The sequence below is a fragment of the Hakea prostrata genome, chromosome 2 (genome assembly GCF_041222555.1).
Source record: "Hakea prostrata isolate BN-2017 chromosome 2, UWA_Hpros_2, whole genome shotgun sequence".
NCBI classification, from domain to species: domain Eukaryota; kingdom Viridiplantae; phylum Streptophyta; class Magnoliopsida; order Proteales; family Proteaceae; genus Hakea; species Hakea prostrata.
Window position 1 is genome coordinate 57,797,363 of NC_142601.1, and position 18,010 is coordinate 57,815,372.

The window sequence follows — 18,010 nt, forward strand, 5'->3', positions numbered from 1 at the left end:
GATTATTCGTTTTACAATTAAACTTTACAAAAAAAAAAGATCACTTTCGCAAAATGAGCTGAAATGAGTAATTTGAGATTTTGTCTCAACCACAAGTTTCAATCTGGACTGTAGACTACACTGTGATGCACATTTATTTTGCAGCACTGAAGCAATTTCACCATATATTAAGCGTGTTTCCATGGGACCAATAAAAGATAATAGACTTTTCATATTCGAATCCACAATCCATCTACTTAAAGGGATGATTAGACGAAGGCTTCCTTGATTAAGCATTTAAGCTACTAACTTTATTTATATAATGTGGAATGACTATGGTGGGGTCGGGTGCAAGAGAAAGGCAACAAGAAGGCTAAGTGAGCTATTGGTGGGGGCCGGGGAGAGTAAAAGTGGGGGTTGGAAAGGTAGTCTTTTTAAAATGAAAATTTTACGTTAAGAATAATAAAGATAAGGAAAAATTACTTTTATCCCTTTATGTTATGGCGTAAGTACCAAACAAAACTTATTATGAAATTACTATTCCCTCCTCACTTCTATTAGTGTTAAAATACGCACCTTATAATGTCCATAATGTCCATTTTACCCTTATAATTAAAAAGCCAAAATATGATATTATGCTTATTTAGAAGAACCACATGGAATAGTGGAATACCAATTTTTTGTCATTATATTCTTATCATTTTAGATTTGAAAGAGTTGGATCTTGATGAGATGAATTAATAATAAAAATCTCAAGGTTATTTTGGAGCTTTTAAAAAATAAAAAAATGTTACGTCATCGATTAATTAATAGAACTTAATGACAGAAGCATTAATGAATTTTGACAAAGTCTAAGGTTAAATTAATAATTTTAAAAAATAATACCTTAATTAACTATAATACAACTATACAAGCGAGTAACAATAACGATTCCTAAAGGTAATATCTTTTTTTAATAAATAATTTCATATAATAGTAAATGCCACTAAAAATGCTTTTCTTTTTTTAGATGTTAGATGAATTGTCATCATGTGCTAAACACACACATGCTAGGGATAGCTAACATTTCCCTTATTAATGGTTGTGCGATATTTATCAAAATTCATTTTAATTTAAAAAATTACCATTAACAATTTTTAGATTTTTTTTTCTTACTTTAAATTTAAATATCAAAGCATACGTTTTATATTGGAGCTCAGATCCTCTATCCTTGCAGGTAAAGGGTTATGTTCTTCTCGCGTGTTATCACTATACATTTAGAAAGTCGTTTATCCCTGAAAACTGATAACATAAATTAGAGGTAACCCGCATCTTAAATATAAAAAGAACAAAAAAATTTGTTGAGGATCCAAGTCTTTGTATTGAATCAGGTGACAGATAGGGATTGATCCAAAAAAAGGTGACAGATGAGAGAAATGCAATGAATTAAGTACGATTTGGAACTGTCTGGTCTTGAATGTGAAACATGTTTTAATGGTTGTCTCAATTATTCAAAGCTGCCTATATCTTTGTGCATTGCACGGATGAATTAGCGGCCATAATCATGAATGTCTGGAAATTAAGAACAACGAATGCGTAACAAGAAAGGAATTAATTGGAATTTGGAATATCCATCCATCTTTTTACATTACCATTAGACATCAGCAGCAGACCCTGCAGGCAACCCTAACCCAAATCCAAAAAGAAAATATCCAAGAACAACCGTTAATCATTTTTAAACTAAAAATCAGCAAAGCTGTTATGATTCACAAAGAAAGCAGCAGCACCATCAATCTCCTGTCTGATATTCATTTGATGGGTTCTTAATAGAATAGATTTTCGATCGATCTTCTCCATCCAAATGACATACATGAAAATGGAAAACCCGGCCGGCCAGCTCTCCCTAGCTATGTGCTTGGCTCTTCTAGGAACTCAGGGACTTTTTAGAGATCCGCATCCAACAAGCATCCTGGAAAGAAGAGGAGAAGCGAAGGCCAGGCAAACCCAAATATGCTGGCGAACCAGTTCCATATAACTAATTAACTACACTTGTCACCTGCAAAGTTCTATTCCTATCTGGTAGTATATATTCATCACAGATTTTGGCACTTTAGAATTATATATATATTGGCGAGTGCGCACTAGCTAGCAGCGGTGGAGACCTGTCATGCACTGTGATCATCATCATTTCCCTATTACAGTATAGTAGGACCTTAATTCTTATGATGCTTGCTCTTGGTGTAATTATATTTATATATATATATATATATTTGAGGGGGTATTGGTGTAATTACATGCATTTGGACAATTGCCTTATTGCCTAATTAGTTGCCTGTTGTCTTGTTCTTTCTCTGCGAGAACCCAAAAGGGTAACAGTTAGCTAGTTTCTTTGATTTGATATTTGAGAGTTTTGAGTTGCCATGGAAGCATATATCAAGCAGCTATGGTAATTGAGATCGACTTTAATGAGAGATCACCCAGAAAGGAAAAGCTACAAGTGCTTTTGGAGTGGCTAGTACAGTCTGGTATGTAGGTGGAACGGGAAGGCAGAAATGAAATGAAATAAAACCAGACAAAAGTGAAAGGACCCTACATAAAAGGGGGACCTAATTAATTTGCTATCTCAAAGCTGCGAAATCGTCACCTGCAACATGAAGCTTGGTCGATGGGTGGTGATGGTGGTAGGGTGAAGAAGATGTAACATGAAAACGTATTAATTGCAGATTGTTTTATTAGCTGCGCCCGAATTGAAGCAATTGAATGCATGGGTGATGGGTGGGTCCATATATACATTATCGATCGACATCGATCGTCCATGAATTGATCATTGATGAAATGTTGTGGTTCATGTTTGCCTGTTCATCCTGTTGCTTGCTGCCATTTCAATCTCTCTCATTGCATTGCATGGTCTCTGTCACTGCGTGTGAATCGAGTCTCTGTTGACTGCTGGCATAGTGTCGTCTCTAGTAGTACTCTTCACCCATTCAATATTCTCTCATATATTATCTCAGCCTCTTCTGGATCAGCTTAATTCGAGGGGACAATTTCTATTGGTGCACTTGGGCAATTAATTAAGGGTAAGGATATAATACCTTATCCTCGATCATACTTCAATCCTCCTCTCTTCCTCTCAGACACTTGCGTTTGTTAATTATTTGTGCTGGACGTGACGCTTTTACATTTTAATCCGTCCCTAGTGCTTTGTAAAAGGGACTCGATCGATCTACTGGATCTCTCTCCATACGTGGGTGCCCTCCTTTGAATGCGACACATCTCATGTGTTGTGAGTCCCCCCATTCTCTATGGGTGGGTGGGTGGGTGCCACATCCATGAAAGTAGTAGGACTTGAGATTGCTCTGCTACCTTGTTTTCTTGTACTTGGTTACAAGATTGATAAACTTCACTTCGATATATTCTGGTTGCAATTCAAATGGTCTTTTTATCTTAAGATCCACGCAATATATGATGGTGATTGAACTGACCACCCAGAAGGGCGAGGGGGGAGAGAGAAGGACTAGAATAGAATGAAGAACAGTAAGGGTTGGTGGTGGTGCAACGTACCGAATCTGATTCTTTGGTTGAACCGTGCTCGAACTATTGTTGGTAAGGCTGGAACCTATTCATAGTTGAACCAGGGTGGTTGAGTAGCTTCCTATTATGATCATTACAGTCCAAACCATTGAGCCGGATCAAACCACTTGAACCAAATCAAGGGCTCAAGCTTGGTACGTCCAAGATAATTCAACTGACAAATCTCAGTCATGGCACTTCTCAGAGGAGATGCCAATTGAGAAGTCAAGAATCACGCATCACAATTGCACACAGCTGTCATTGTATGACTTTTCGGCAGAGACAGTGCTAGCAGAAGATTTGGCGCATCCTCGCCCAGATGCCAAACTCCAGCATTTAATTCAGCATTGAATACACTGAGTCTCATTAAATGCGTGTGGATAGCCCAAAAGCTTCTCATTCGCCCAAAATTTGCCTCAAGTATTGCATACAACTATTTTGTCACCCCAGTTGAGGAATGGTGTCACATCAAGATCAACTTAACGTTGATCTCTTGATCCGCTTGTGGGATCACCAGCTGTCTTGGGAACCATGCGTATGAACTTGCTGTGCAAGCTTTGTCAAGAAGCCATCACCACAATTCATTTAAGTCATCATCATCAAACGGCTAGGAGGGATCCGTCGTCAGTTTAGGTATGGACCAGTTGCATATATAATCAAACTACACACAAGTATTGGTAAGAAAAGCAAACTTGAATACTCCAGCCATTACTCTCCTGCATTAACTCTTAAAGAAAATTATCTTTTTCAATCCCTTGGGCATTTATTCATCAAGAGGAGTCTTTGCTCGATTTTTCTACCTGAATTGGCTTAATCATTGGAAATGGCTTTCAGTTCTCAAAGGTGGCCCACTCTCACCATTGTTTTGGTCTCAGGAACCAGACCCTGATCAAGAGCAAACCAAGGAGCTACGAACATATTTTCACAACAACACTCATTGAATCAATAACCCAGATTCAATTCCAACACCACCTCGAGGATGGGGTTTTAGAGCTCCAAACTGAGTAGCTTGCAATGGCTGGGTGATTGATCAATACCATTAAATGAGGTAAGCGAGGGCATTTATAGTGTCACCTAAGGAATGTGGGTCATCCACGAACCCACCAGTCCAAAACTCATCCCCATCCGATCCCCAGTTAGACTCCGATCCATGAACCAACTGATCCAATGTGATCACATTCACACTTCACTTCCTAGTACAAAAAACTAAATCGAGAATTTGATGTTAACATTAATTCATGCATTGATTTAGAGTTAACCTCATGCAAGTTTGGTACATGTTGGTACAAATACCACAAATATAATGAGATTTCCTAATTTGGTTGAGATAGTCTCTGTGTCTGAAAATTAGTGAGTACTGGAACGAGAAATAGGAAAAAGCCAGATGAGAGTGGACACGAAACTGACATTCGGCCTACCTGATCATCAAAGATTTCGTTTCTATCCACCAGTCGAAACAAGACAAGACAAGCACAAGCACAAGCACAAGTGAGCAATTCATATCACTTCCTACTACATGATGTAGGATTTTCTTACTTAAAATTCAAAAGCTTTGCTTAAAAAAGATGAAAGTACCCATATCTCAAGTATCAAAGCATCTATCAAGTATATGATCTCATCTATTGTCTGGCATCCTCAGGCATTAAGAGTCTGAGAGATTGATAAGAGGATTGAAAGAAAAATAACTGATGTTCCTGCATGCGATTGTGACTTTCAGATGCTTCAAGTTGAAGTCGTCATAAACTTTTGAAGAAAAACTAGGTAGTAGAAGTGGATATATCTTTAGTTAAAACCCCAGCTTAAATTAAGCAGACGCTAACCATCTTAGTTACATGATTGTTTGTCATGGTTTTGCTTTTGAAAAGCAGGCAGCACTATTTCTGGATGATTAATGTAAAGGATCAGTCACCAGTAGCCTTACTTGGTTGTTAGTTGTTACTGAAACAGACATGTCTCTCAGAAAGGCGATAAAGTCGTAGAGAGTTTCCAAACCGAAAGCATTTAATCTTTAAAAACTAAAAGACAAACAGAATAATAACAAGCTTAAATTGAAAGGGAAGGCAAGGGTATTAATTAGCAATGGCTTTGAAAGGGTTCAAATAATTGTGTGATCAACAGGAAGGAATGGCTTTATGTGGAGCCACTGTGTTTTTGAAGTTCAGCTTCGAAAAGGAGTTGTCGATGTTCAAATTATTCCAATTTCATTCCACCAGTTAACCCATTCGAACCGGGACACAGTTTGAAAACTGAACCGCCAAGAGCCATTAAAAAAAAAACTAAAAACTGATTAAAAAAAAAACTAAAAACTGATCGCCGTCTGTGGGAATCGAACCCACGACCACATGGTTAAAAGCCATGCGCTCTACCAGCTGAGCTAAGACGGCTATATTTATGAATACAATATTTTACTTTAATTTTGAAATAAGCAATTGCTTGCTACAGCCAATTCCCAATCTAGTATGAGATTGACTGTCCATAACCTTATTTTCGCTGTATTTTGCATCCAATTATGAATAAATATTACATATATTATGTCTCCTTGACATTTAGTGATGATTAAAAAATTTATATTTAAAAATTTTGTTCATTTTCCTTTAATTCCTTTATAGGTATATGTAATCTAAAATTCATATATTTATCCATATAAAGTTGGTTGTCATGTGAGACTCATACCTCTTAGTGAAGAGGTTGTAGATTCGACTTTGCAGATGGCATATGTGATATCCTGATCTCTTATATATAAAAATCGTTTGTTTCCCCCAAAAAAAAAAAAAAATCCATGCTTATGCCATGCAACTTTTGATAATGTCTTACAAATATTAAACATCTCTTACCAAAAAAAAAAAAACAAATATTAAACATCTCCTTACCTCACAAAGAAATTTGATTGTATCAATTAAAATAAAATAAAATAAATAAAAACAACAGAGAGATTGATAACTGTTGATACTAAATCCTGCTCGTCCTTCCCTGTCACGTTCCTGCAAAACACGTGCTCGACCTTGGGTGGTCGAGGTACGTCTCCGACAAGCAAGTCAGTACCAATGAGATATCATCACAACTACTCAAGAGATAATTCAAGTAATTAATCACAGAGGATATGAATACTTACCTTCTTATACCTACTTATGATGTTTATATAATATAAAAAGGTAGAGTTAGATTTGAAATATAACTCTAATACGAGTTGTCTAAGGAGAGCAACTCTACAAAGAGTTCTTTACTTGACCTATCCTTCCAGGAAGTTGATAGATGATAGAAGTTTACTCTAACCGGGCTCTCTTGATGAAGTGGTCGACCCTACCATAGACAACCTGGTCGGACCTCTCAATCATCGATTTAGACCAGAATATGTAGAATGACCATTTTTATCATTAACGATAACAATCACATTCCCCCATTATAAGGATCTTCGGATTGGATTTTTCCTTTTATGGCATGGACTTTGTTAGCCATGTGTCATTCTTCTGTTATCCTTTAATATTTTGTATATCAGAAGAATAGTTGTGTCATTAGTTAGGATTCGCATATGTTTAATTATGTTTTATTCGATCATAGTTGGCAGGAAACATCTAAACAGAAAACTAAGAGTGCTGAGATTCTTTTTCTTTGGTTGGCTAAGAAATGACTGTTCAGATGGTGCACTGAAAATGTCACTGGAAATTGGAAACAAATGGAGAGTTCTCGATACGGAGGAGAGCATGGGAAGGGGTTAGGAAAAGAATTTCCAAAGGCAAAATGGAATCAAATGGTGTGGCCATTTTTAGGTAGAAACTCTTTCAAGGAAGACTGCCATTTGATATTCAGATTCAAAGGAAAGGGGTATTTTGAAGAATTATACAGATGGTGGGAGAATAAAGAAAAATCATCAGCTCTGAGACTGTTTGGTTAAGAGGATTTATGGTGGTGGCATATTTTATTTGGATGCAGAGAAACTCGAGAAGATATGAAGGAAAAGGCTGGCATCATAGGTGGGTGTAGTCTACATGGCCATGCAGTTGTTGGGACAAGCAAGGAGAATAGGGATGGCAATGCAAGTGAAAGCATCATAGAGGCCAGAGGAGGTGTTTTGGTGTCGTCCAGCAAGAGGATGGGCGAAATTAGATATAGATAGGTGTTCAACTGGAAACCCAATTAAGTAATGCTAGATCAGGTGGTGCCTTCAAAGATGAAAATGCTAATTTGATATCTTCATTCTGTTTTTTATCGGTAAGAGGATGAACTTTTGAAGTGGAGATGGAAGCAGGAAATAGGGCAAGGGAATGACCATAAGAAAATTTTTCGTGGAGACAGATTCAATGGTAGTAACTCATTTGATTCAAAGAGGGAACCTCCAAGCCTTATGCTATAATGATGGTGGGCTTAGAACCGTACCTTTGGGAAGAAGTACCGAATCTTCCACATTGCTATAGAGAAGCAAATGGTATTCCTGATTTTCTAGTAAAAGCTATTGCAAAGGAGCAAGTGTTTACCCTGACAAGCATGCCCTGTAGGGATAGTAAAGGAATTAGAATGTGATGGAATGTGACATTCCCGATTCAGGGTTGCTGATTAGGGAGTTATAAAACTGATATGTAACTTCTTGTATATTTTTCAGTTTCTTTAGTACAACTGAGTTTCTAAAGGGAAAAAAGATTGTCTATTTACATGAGAGCGCAAAGAAGGATAAATAATTGAATTTCATGTTAAAATTATTATCTATTTACAAAATGTCTTTGACATCATTTGATTGGTGGGTTTAGCAATTAGCTAGTTATTTATATATTCTGAGCCGTTATGCTTTCACATGGGGATGTAGCTCAGATGGTAGAGCGCTCGCTTAGCATGCGAGAGGTACGGGGATCGATACCCCGCATCTCCACACTTTTTTTATCTAAACTAACAGAATTTTATAAGCATGTTTTGATACCCATAATAAAAGAGGCACCAAATGAAAACGGCCAAAAGGTTTAACTGGTTTGGGCAAAAACGTATCTCATTCATTTAAATTAGAATTTAAAATTGAACCCGACGTGAATCGAACACGCAACCTTCTGATCTGGAGTCAGACGCGCTACCATTGCGCCACGGATCCGTTATGCTTTATTGCTCACGTAGATAGCTATCTAGACAATTCAATTTTTGTTTGATAGACTAGAAGTACCAGATCATTAACTGCATAGTAGTAAAGCCCATGGGCTTTCAATTGTTTATACAGTTTTGGATTGATGGGCCTTAAGTCCCATGGGCTTTCACTTTTGTGCTCTGAATAAAGTATGGTGCATCTCGTTTACCAGAAAAAAAAAAAAAACTATGATGTATAGGGTGCTGGAATTATATCTCAAAACATTAAGGAAAAAAAAAACTCATGCTAAGTACTTTCAGACTATTATTTGTATCGTTTAAAAAATTGTAGATAAGTTATGTTAGGGCCTGTTTGGTTACATGAATCCAGAGATGGATTCATGAATCTGAGAATTATACCCGTTTTGTTGTAAAAATTTCTAGATTCAAGAAATCTAGAGATTCACCTTTTTACACTAAAAACGTGAATCTGTAGATTTATGGGTTAAAGGTGAAATTCAAAGATTTCAAAAAAGCTATGCATTTGCAGATTAACAAAAATCACGTCGATCGAGTAGTTTTTTAGGATTTTTACCAAAAAAAAAATATAGTTTTTTAGGATGAATCCACAGATTTCATTCCACAATCAAACATCTAATTTTATAAATTATAAATCCATAGATTTGAAATCTCTAGATTTGAAATCTCTAGACTCATGTAACCAAACAAGCCCTTAGAAAAACTAAGAGCTTATATCATGCCACTTTTGGTATTATCTATATTAAGCTTCTACTATGGTGCAATCGAGAGTATTGCAAGTTGGCATATAAGATCAAGTAATCTAGCTATGACTCCTCTAGCTCAAAAAGAAATTAAGTGTATCAATTTAAAATTCAATAAAAAAGCAAAGAGATTGATAACAATCGCATTCACACATAATACGAAGGGGGAATTGATTCATATAATTATATATTAGAGAAGGTAAGAATATCAAAAACGTATAAACACATGATTCAAGGACGACTTCAACGCCAAATAGCTAAGTTTTTCGATTTATAGAGATCAATGAACCTCAGAGGAGGATCCATTGACGATCCTCGGAGGAGGATGTAGTGTTTTAACAAATGTCATTCAAGTTACTCCATTTGCTTTGATCCTAGGATCTTCAAGTTCTAGAACAAGTGTCTTAGCCAAAAGGGGATCGAAGAACTCCTTGGAGAATCATCAGTTTAGTCCAATGGGTCTTTTGATTATTCCTTTGAGGCGTAGATTTTGCTATCCTGTGATGTTCATCTATTGTTGTTCAATATTTTGTATGTCAGAACCATAATTGTATCCATATGTAGGGATTACATATATTTAAGTTTTTTTTATTCAATCAAAGTTGGCCATATGGGAAACTTCCGAAATAGAAAACTAGGATTGCTAAAACGAAAGATAATATTTGAATTTTAGATATACGGAGAGTTGAACTCTTGACATCTTAACTTATGAGGTAGTAGACTAGTATTTTTTGTATTAGCCAACCCCTTAGAAATTTATAATGCACTTCTTTATAATCTGAAAACTAGTTGTTAACGACCATATAAAACTAATCCAAAAAATATGTATATATAAAATTAAATATTTAATATAAAAATAATTGAATTTGGTTGAAATGGTATTCTGAAAAATGTGAAAAAAAGTTAGCCACTTAGACTTTCAATTATTTAAATTTAAAGACGGAAATGCATTGACAAGTGGCAACTATTAAAAATTATGACTTATCCTAATTTTAAAAAATAAAAAAATAGATAAACAAACAAACTATCAACCTAGAAAGCAATGTGAACTAAGGAAGCTATTTACGAGTAAAAAACTGAAAGGAAGCTAAAAATCGAGAAATAGCTTTAAGAATTGGTCAAAAGATACAAACTAACAAAACAAGTTTCTAATCCACGGGACCTAATAATGAGAATTGTTTTGATTTTTTGTGGTCCTTGTGAATGTAGTTCGTTACCATTTCCTTTCTTGGGAAGGATTTAGGAAGAATGTACTAGGAAATCTGCAAGGGATTTTGACCAAATCTGACCGTTTAATCCATTTCTACTATGTCAATTGTGTATCGAAATCGTTCAACCGTAGTACGGTACCAAACAACGTAGTCAAAACCGCATCATCGGACCGTTCAAAATTCAATTTGGTACGGTAATAGATTTGATGGAAACCATACCTTGGTTAAGCGGTTTCAATAATCAATTGACACCCTTAAGTAATTATTAGTATTAAACACCCCTCTTGAAAATGGCATTGTCAAAAATGTGAAAAAAGTTAGCCACTTGAGCTACTATAAATTATGACTCTAGCCTAATGGTGTCAATTATGTATCAAATCGTTCAACCATAGGACCGTATACTAAACAACACGTCTAAAACCATACCATCACACCGTTCAAAATTTGGATTGGTACAATACTAGTTTTGATGGAACCATATCGCAGTATATCTCGAAATTGTACCGAATTTGCATAAAACAGTATGGTAACATTTAAAACCGTATATCATATCAAATAGAAATTACATATGTAATTTTACACTTAGAAAGTGTCTTTCTACTCTGAGAGAGAAGCATCTAGTGTTTAAAGTATACATTAAATGTCATTAGCTTGGTTTTTAAGTCAAGTAAGCTGATTAGCCCTTGACACTACTAAAAGTTTTTTTGGTATCTAAACTTCAATTCTCAAAGCCTACTGTGAAACCACTCTTCCACTTCAACATACAAATTGCTGCATTAGATATCCATAGTGACTCAATAAAAAATTTAGTTTGAATTATGCTCTTCTTGAATAGATATTTGATGATACAGGTAAAAAGCATTGAATTATCTTTCATGATCCTACGGTCATAAGCACATATATTTTCACTTTGGACAATAAGGATTTTTCTTTAAAGCATAGGATCTTAATAAACCGATAATAAAAATAGAATAGGTTCTTTAGTATAAAAAATTTTCATATTGTATACCATGTTTAACCATTTTTTTTCCACACCAATTTCATACAAAAACCGTACCATACATCTTTTACAAATACCGAAACTGTATCGTACTGTGTAAATTCTATGCACAGCTTTGATTTTCGAAATTCAAAATTAGTACGATATTGAATGACTAAAATTATACCAATTGACACCTTTACTCAGTCCAACCCTTAAAAAATAAATAAAGACAACAAACAACCAACCAAGAAAGGCTTGTGAACTAAGGAAACTATTTACCAGTAAAAAAACTAAAAGGAAGCTATAAAACGAGAAATAGGTTTTTTTATTTATTTTTTTTCTAAGGAAGAATTGGTCAAACAAACTAAAACAAATTTCTAATCCACGGGACCTAGATAAGGACAATTGTTTCTTTTTTTGGGTTCAATCATGATAATTTGTTTACATGCGTCAAGATGTTTTGTGGTCCTGTGGATGTGGTTCGTTACCATTTCCTTTCTTGGAAGGATTTTGGAAACTCTAGAGGTCAAGAAAGATTTAGGAAGATGGGAAGGGATTTGGATCAAATCTAACCGATTTTCATCCACTTAATTCTGTCAAATCGAGTTGGAAATTAGCATCCTAATATGGAATCAGAGACATTTCTCATGATTTTCACGTTAACGCGTTTACTTGAGTGCTGCGTAATTAATGCATAGCACTTTCAATATACATGTACGGTTGAGATCGAAATTTCAATCTCAATATTGATCGTTTGTTTTGCAAAGTATTCAAATTCACTTCCCATCGACCGTAGACTATATGATTCTGCTCATTAATTACGCAGCACTAAAGCACAACCCTAGATTACCATGCACGGACAACCAGTCACCATACTCCAAAAAACAATAATATAATATGACACGTGTGGGAGAGTTGGTCTTCGTTTCTTTCTTCCCACTTCACCATTTCATAATTCATTCGTTACTTATGCTGGTCATGATCTATCTATACACATGACATGGCAGTTTGGTCATAGATGACGTGGATGGTCCTCCGGACGATGGGAGAAGAGATACCCAATCAATCTACCAAACTAGCATTCTTTCTTGAAAAGTAAAAACCCACGTGCAGTTGCATTTCAATTGTGGAGCGTGTAGCGTATTTTGCGTAGAATTGGATTAGTTGTTCGTGTTATGTACGCGTCGATAATAGCTGGCCGCGTTTACGTGTCATGTCCTTCGGGCAAGAGACTTGTTACCTAATCGGCTAATCCAAACAAAGAAGCCTTAACTTGCCTTTACCCTTCCCTGCGTCTCTCCAACCATCACCAGCTATGCTTAACTCTTCTCCTCCTCTTTCTCTTTTTTTAGTCTCTATAAATTAACATTTTCCTTTTTCCCTTCTCTCTCCTTCTCTCTCTCTCTCTAAGTCACTCCACCTTAAATACCCATAAACGTATCTGCCAAGTCTAATCTTCATTCATATATATATATATATCTTCCATTCTGCCCCAATCAAAAATGTAAGATATAACAGCTGATCAAGATGAAGTGGCCATCGTCGACCCCCCAGAAGTTTCAGGTAAAGGTGAAGCCTTTGAAGCTACAAGGATTCAGTGAGTATTACCATGAGCTGCAGAAGGAAGACAAAACCGAGAAGGTGATTGTTTTGGAGATGAAATGGAAAGGTCTCAAGGCTCGATTAGTGTCTCTTCGTAGACAATCGTCGAAGCATCGCCGGCATGTCTCAAAACCCGCCGTTGTGAAACATGGTCAAGATATTCGATGGGACGATACATTTGAAAGTGTCTGTACCTTCTCTCAAAAAGACAGTTCTTGGGATATTTCCTTCAATCTGCTATATGTAAGCTCTCGTGATTCTCATAATTCCTTCACGCCTGGGTCCTTTTTTTTCTTCCATGGCTACTAATCTGATCTACTGAATAATCCTCGTGCAGGGGCGATGTACAGAGCCCACGAATAAGCTTGTCGTGATAGGGTTTGTTTCCTTAAACATAGCAGAGCTAGCGTCGCTGATGGAACCTCAGATAGAAAGAAAGCTTCCGGTCTCTGTCCGGTTCGCCGGTCTTTCCAGCGAAGCCATGCTTTCGGTGAGCTGGCTCATCCATGATTGATTCGATGTGGTCCTTAATTATTAAATGATAACTAATTAACAAACTGACAGCGGTGATTAAGTAATTTTTGTCATTAATTAATGAGTCTTGAGTCATCGACAGGTTGGTAATTTAAGGAAAATGACGATAGAATGCGGAATGTGCAGGTATCCCTGAGTTTCATCGAAATCAGAAATCTTCAAGATTCAGTTGGAGTTGTTAATGACACGGGACTCCTAAGAGTGGTGAAGGATTTCACAGGCTTGATGAGTGACTCGAAGAATAAGGATAAGAATAAGGATAAGAATAAGAATAAGAATAAGAAGAAAAAGAAGAAGAAGAAGAAGAAGAGGACGTTGAGCTCCTTGGACGAAGGAGATTTGAGTGATGACAGCTATTCCGGTGATGGCTCCGGCGACGGTAATGACTCAGAAGAATCCCCTAGCAACCATTTGAAGGAATCAGAGGAGCTCACGCCTTCTTCTACAGAGAATTGCGTGGCAGTGGCAGCGGCAACGAAAGATGAGTCGACCGTATACTATGGTAATGGCAGTGATAAGGAGAATAGTTCAGAGACTCAGTCAGAATCGTCTTTGACTCAGAAAACTGAGATGAGTTCCTCATGGAAGGCTGGATTCCTATCGTGGAAGAGGAGAAGGCCGAGTTTCGTGTTCTCCAAGTCCAATTCCAAAGGGAAAGAAACGGCCTCGGTTAAGAAATCCAAGGTTGACGCTGACCAGGTAAAAATATATTTATTTTTTTAAATGACCATAATGACTCCTGATGATAACGTAACCCGTAAGATAAGATCATACGACCAGGATTACAAGTCTAGCTGGACCCACCCAAACTTCTTTCTAGAAGACTTTACTTTTATGACTTTGAATAGTCAAAATACAACTGGCATTTGACTTCTCCAACCGCAGACTCGGCGCTGACCGTTTTATACCTTCTTGCAGAAAACGAATGAAACTTCAACGGTGGAATCGTCTTCTAAATCGGAGATTGAAGAGGAAGAAACCACCGTGGGTGGCTGGGAAGAGAAAGAGCTAATCAGCCGAGATGGGCGAGCGAAGCTTAGAGCCAACGTCTTCTTCGCATCGATGGACCAGCGGAGTGAGAAGGCTGCGGGAGAGAGTGCGTGCACGGCCCTGGTCACAGTGATTGCCGATTGGCTTCATTCCAACAGAGACACCATGCCATCAAGGTCCGAGTTTGATAATCTAATCAAAGAAGGTTCGTCGGAGTGGCGGAAGCTCTGCAACAACGAGGTCAACTTACAGCGCTTTCCTGATAAGCATTTCGATCTTGAAACCATGTTAGAAGCAGAGCTCAGGCCAGTTACACTCAAGCCAGAGAAATCCTTTGTTGGGTTCTTCTGTCCTGACAAGTTTGAATCACTGAAGGGTGCCATGTGTTTCGATGGGATATGGGATGAAATTAGCCGCAGCAACATCAAAGAATTAAGCCCAAAGGTCTATATTGTTAGCTGGAACGACCATTTCTTCGTTTTGAAGGTGGAAGCTGATGCTTATTACATCATTGACACACTGGGAGAACGGCTGTTTGAGGGCTGCAAAAAGGCCTATGTATTGAAGTTTGACAACAGCTCCTGCTTGTACAGATTGCCGGAGAACACCAAAAAAGAAGGCAAGAAGGACAAAAAAGGAGCAGATCATAAGGAAGGAGAAGAAAGTGAAAGCCTTGTTTGTAGTGGGAAGGAGTGTTGCAGGGAGTTTATAACGAGATTCCTTGCAGCTATCCCATTAAAAGAATTGGAGAAGCAAGAGGAAAAGGGGACAGCTTCTATTGTGTCCCTCCATCAACGTTTGCAGATCGAGTTCCACTTTACCTCAGTTTCAATTCCTGCATCGTCATCATCTTCGATTCCATCATTATCCTCTTCTTGTGATCAATCTCCATTATGGCCGTTTTCTTCTTCTTTGGATGAATCTGAAGACAGTTGCCTTTATTAGCCCAATTTGTACATTTCAGAAACCTTTAACAGCAACAAATTACACAAATAGGTATAAATTAAATGGAACAAGGAAGTTAGGATCCCAAGTCTTTTCTTTCGTTTTTTTTCCCTACAACAGTCTGGTTTAGTGGTGGGGTTTGCATCCGATGTACTACAGCAATGAATTCAGAGATGATTCTCTTTGTATTTTGAAAAGAAAATACAATCAAAACCTCTGAGAAACATTATAATAATAATAATAATAAATTAAGCAGCAATAATCCTTGCAAGAAAATCTTTAACTTTGAAAATCTCCAATTCCCACGTGTTTCTTTTCCACAAGGAGATGAACAGTTAACTATTCCTTTTAAGTATGCATTGGACACCCTACGATTGTCATAGAGGATCCTTATCAACACCTTTCAAATAATTTGATTATGTTTTTTATATTTTTTTTCTCCTGTTACAAATTTCTAAATTCTTTAAAAAATAATCATATATGCTGATTTGAAGGTGCTAAAATTTGAAATTGCTCTGCATATTCTTCTTGTTTAAGTATTGCAGTAAAAAATGTTTGATTATAGTTGCCTTTCAAATGCAATTTAAATTGTTTGTAGTTATTACTTTTCTAAACGCCCTTGCTAGCAGATTATCCAGCTGTGCATATGTATTGTCTTTTTATGCTTCTTAATTAGATATATATTTTCTTTTTCAATATGTTACATAACTTTGTTGTCTTATAGTTTGTTATGGTTTGATTGTTTCCAAAGTATTTTAGTTTTCAAATTGTTAGCCTAAACGAGTCCAAACCGTTAGTTAACTGAACCCAAACCAAAACCAACCAAAAATTGTTGTTTCTCAAACGGGCTATGTTTGGACTAAGTATTTCTTAACTCAAAACAGCTCCAAACCGCACCATTGATACCCTTAGTTCTTAGGGTGGTTTAATTGATAAAAAAACCAGCACCTCCAAGTAAGAAGTCAAAGTTCAAATATGGGGCTTAGGGGCGAATCCCCACCTTATATCATGTTATAACCCATGCCCATCCTTAATATATAAAATCGTTGTCACAAAAAAAAAAAAAGAAAGAGGGGATCAAGTCTCCTACATTACACTTTCAATCCCGAATCCATAGCCTAGATGACCTACTCATAAGGGGAGACAAATTTGCTTCCTGACGGTTTTGAACCTTGCAATGGGTCTATGTGGCCTCGTGCCTCGTCATGTGATTCAAAACCGTCATAGGAGCTGATCCAGACTCTAATCCACACACCCAATTTTTGTAGGCTTCACAACATTCATCTTTTAATCAAAATCAATTTAGATTTTTTCACAATAAATTTTGTTATCTACTATATTTTATTTTGTTCTCTTTTATGAAATATATTATTTCAAAAATTAATATCAACAATAATATCTTTTTAACTATATCAATTTTGATTCTCACAATAATTTCTTTATCCCTTGATTTAATTACTTATTTCTAGGATAAATTATCAAAACGATTTTTTTGTGTGGTAATCAATTATCAAAACGATTCAAAATTCAGTTTCTAAGAATTATTTAGGATTTTTCATGACAATCTTTGTTACCCATTCAATTTTTGTGAATAAATTACTAAAATTTAGAAAGTGGGAGGACTGGTAACATATTGTAATGGTAAATTATTAAGAAGATTTAAAAAACCTTGATTATTACAATTGTATGGTAAATAATTTTAAAAGATATCAGAAAACGTGAAAAATAATTATTAAAATTTAAGAATCAAATTATTCAGAAAATTAAAAGCACGATTTGGATAGTTTTGATCAATTTTTTTATGACACAAAAATGTCAAAATGGAGACACCAAAATAGAAATAAATAAATCTTTCGAAAAAAAAAAAACGTTTTTTTTTTGTACTGGTGTTTTTCTTCCCTTGTTTTGGTGCAAAGGACTTTTTAGATGCCATAAGGTAAGAAGATTTTTAATTTGAGAATAAAGACATTAAAATAGAAATTAAATTAGGAAAATTTTTGAAAGGTCAAATTATAAAAAGTAGGTATTTAAATGGATCAATTGTTTTATTAAGCTTTTATTTAAATGGATCATATTTTTTTAAATAATTACTAAAATCTAAATTTTTTGATAATTATTCCGTCTAACTAATAATTTACTATGAACTACTCAAATTACTCTTAAGTCTTTAATATAAAAAATTTTGTGAAAAGCGTTTACCATTTCCTTTAATCGTTTGGCAATTTTAGGGTCCACAACATCTTATTTTTTTTGTAGTTCTTAGTCCTTCTATTATTAATTAGTTTGATTGTGTGTAAGGAGAGACTTAGGATAATTTGAATGGTTTATAATAAAATATTCGTTGAGTAGAAAAAATTATAAAATAATTTGAGTTTTGACTCAATTGGTAAAGG

General features: G+C 35.9%; 1 protein-coding gene and 3 non-coding genes across 4 annotated transcripts; 2 read left to right on the forward strand and 2 right to left on the reverse strand.

The window, feature by feature from the left end:
• Positions 1-5,839: 5,839 nt before the first annotated feature.
• Positions 5,840-5,912, reverse strand: TRNAK-UUU (transfer RNA lysine (anticodon UUU)). Its single transcript has one exon. It is a non-coding gene; the product is annotated as a tRNA-Lys (tRNA).
• A 2,404-nt stretch (positions 5,913-8,316) lies between these two features.
• Positions 8,317-8,389, forward strand: TRNAA-AGC (transfer RNA alanine (anticodon AGC)). Its single transcript has one exon. It is a non-coding gene; the product is annotated as a tRNA-Ala (tRNA).
• A 141-nt stretch (positions 8,390-8,530) lies between these two features.
• Positions 8,531-8,602, reverse strand: TRNAW-CCA (transfer RNA tryptophan (anticodon CCA)). The gene has a single exon. It is a non-coding gene; the product is annotated as a tRNA-Trp (tRNA).
• Positions 8,603-12,840: 4,238 nt separating this feature from the next.
• Positions 12,841-15,956, forward strand: LOC149025187 (uncharacterized). Its single transcript, XM_089145411.1, has 4 exons — positions 12,841-13,391; positions 13,486-13,638; positions 13,809-14,381; positions 14,601-15,956. The coding sequence occupies exons 1-4, from the start codon at positions 13,074-13,076 to the stop codon at positions 15,615-15,617; spliced, it is 2,061 nt and encodes a 686-aa protein (XP_089001537.1). The 5' UTR covers positions 12,841-13,073; the 3' UTR covers positions 15,618-15,956.
• The last annotated feature ends 2,054 nt before the right edge of the window (positions 15,957-18,010 follow it).

Excerpts from the sequence above, each read along its gene's own strand:
- LOC149025187 (XM_089145411.1), top strand. The coding sequence starts at position 13,074 with ATGAAGTGGCCATCGTCGACCCCCCAGAAGTTTCAGGTAAAGGTGAAG. Across the intron at positions 13,392-13,485 it reads TTTCCTTCAATCTGCTATAT|GGGCGATGTACAGAGCCCAC; the intron begins GTAAGCTCTCGT and ends ATCCTCGTGCAG. Across the intron at positions 14,382-14,600 it reads CCAAGGTTGACGCTGACCAG|AAAACGAATGAAACTTCAAC; the intron begins GTAAAAATATAT and ends ACCTTCTTGCAG.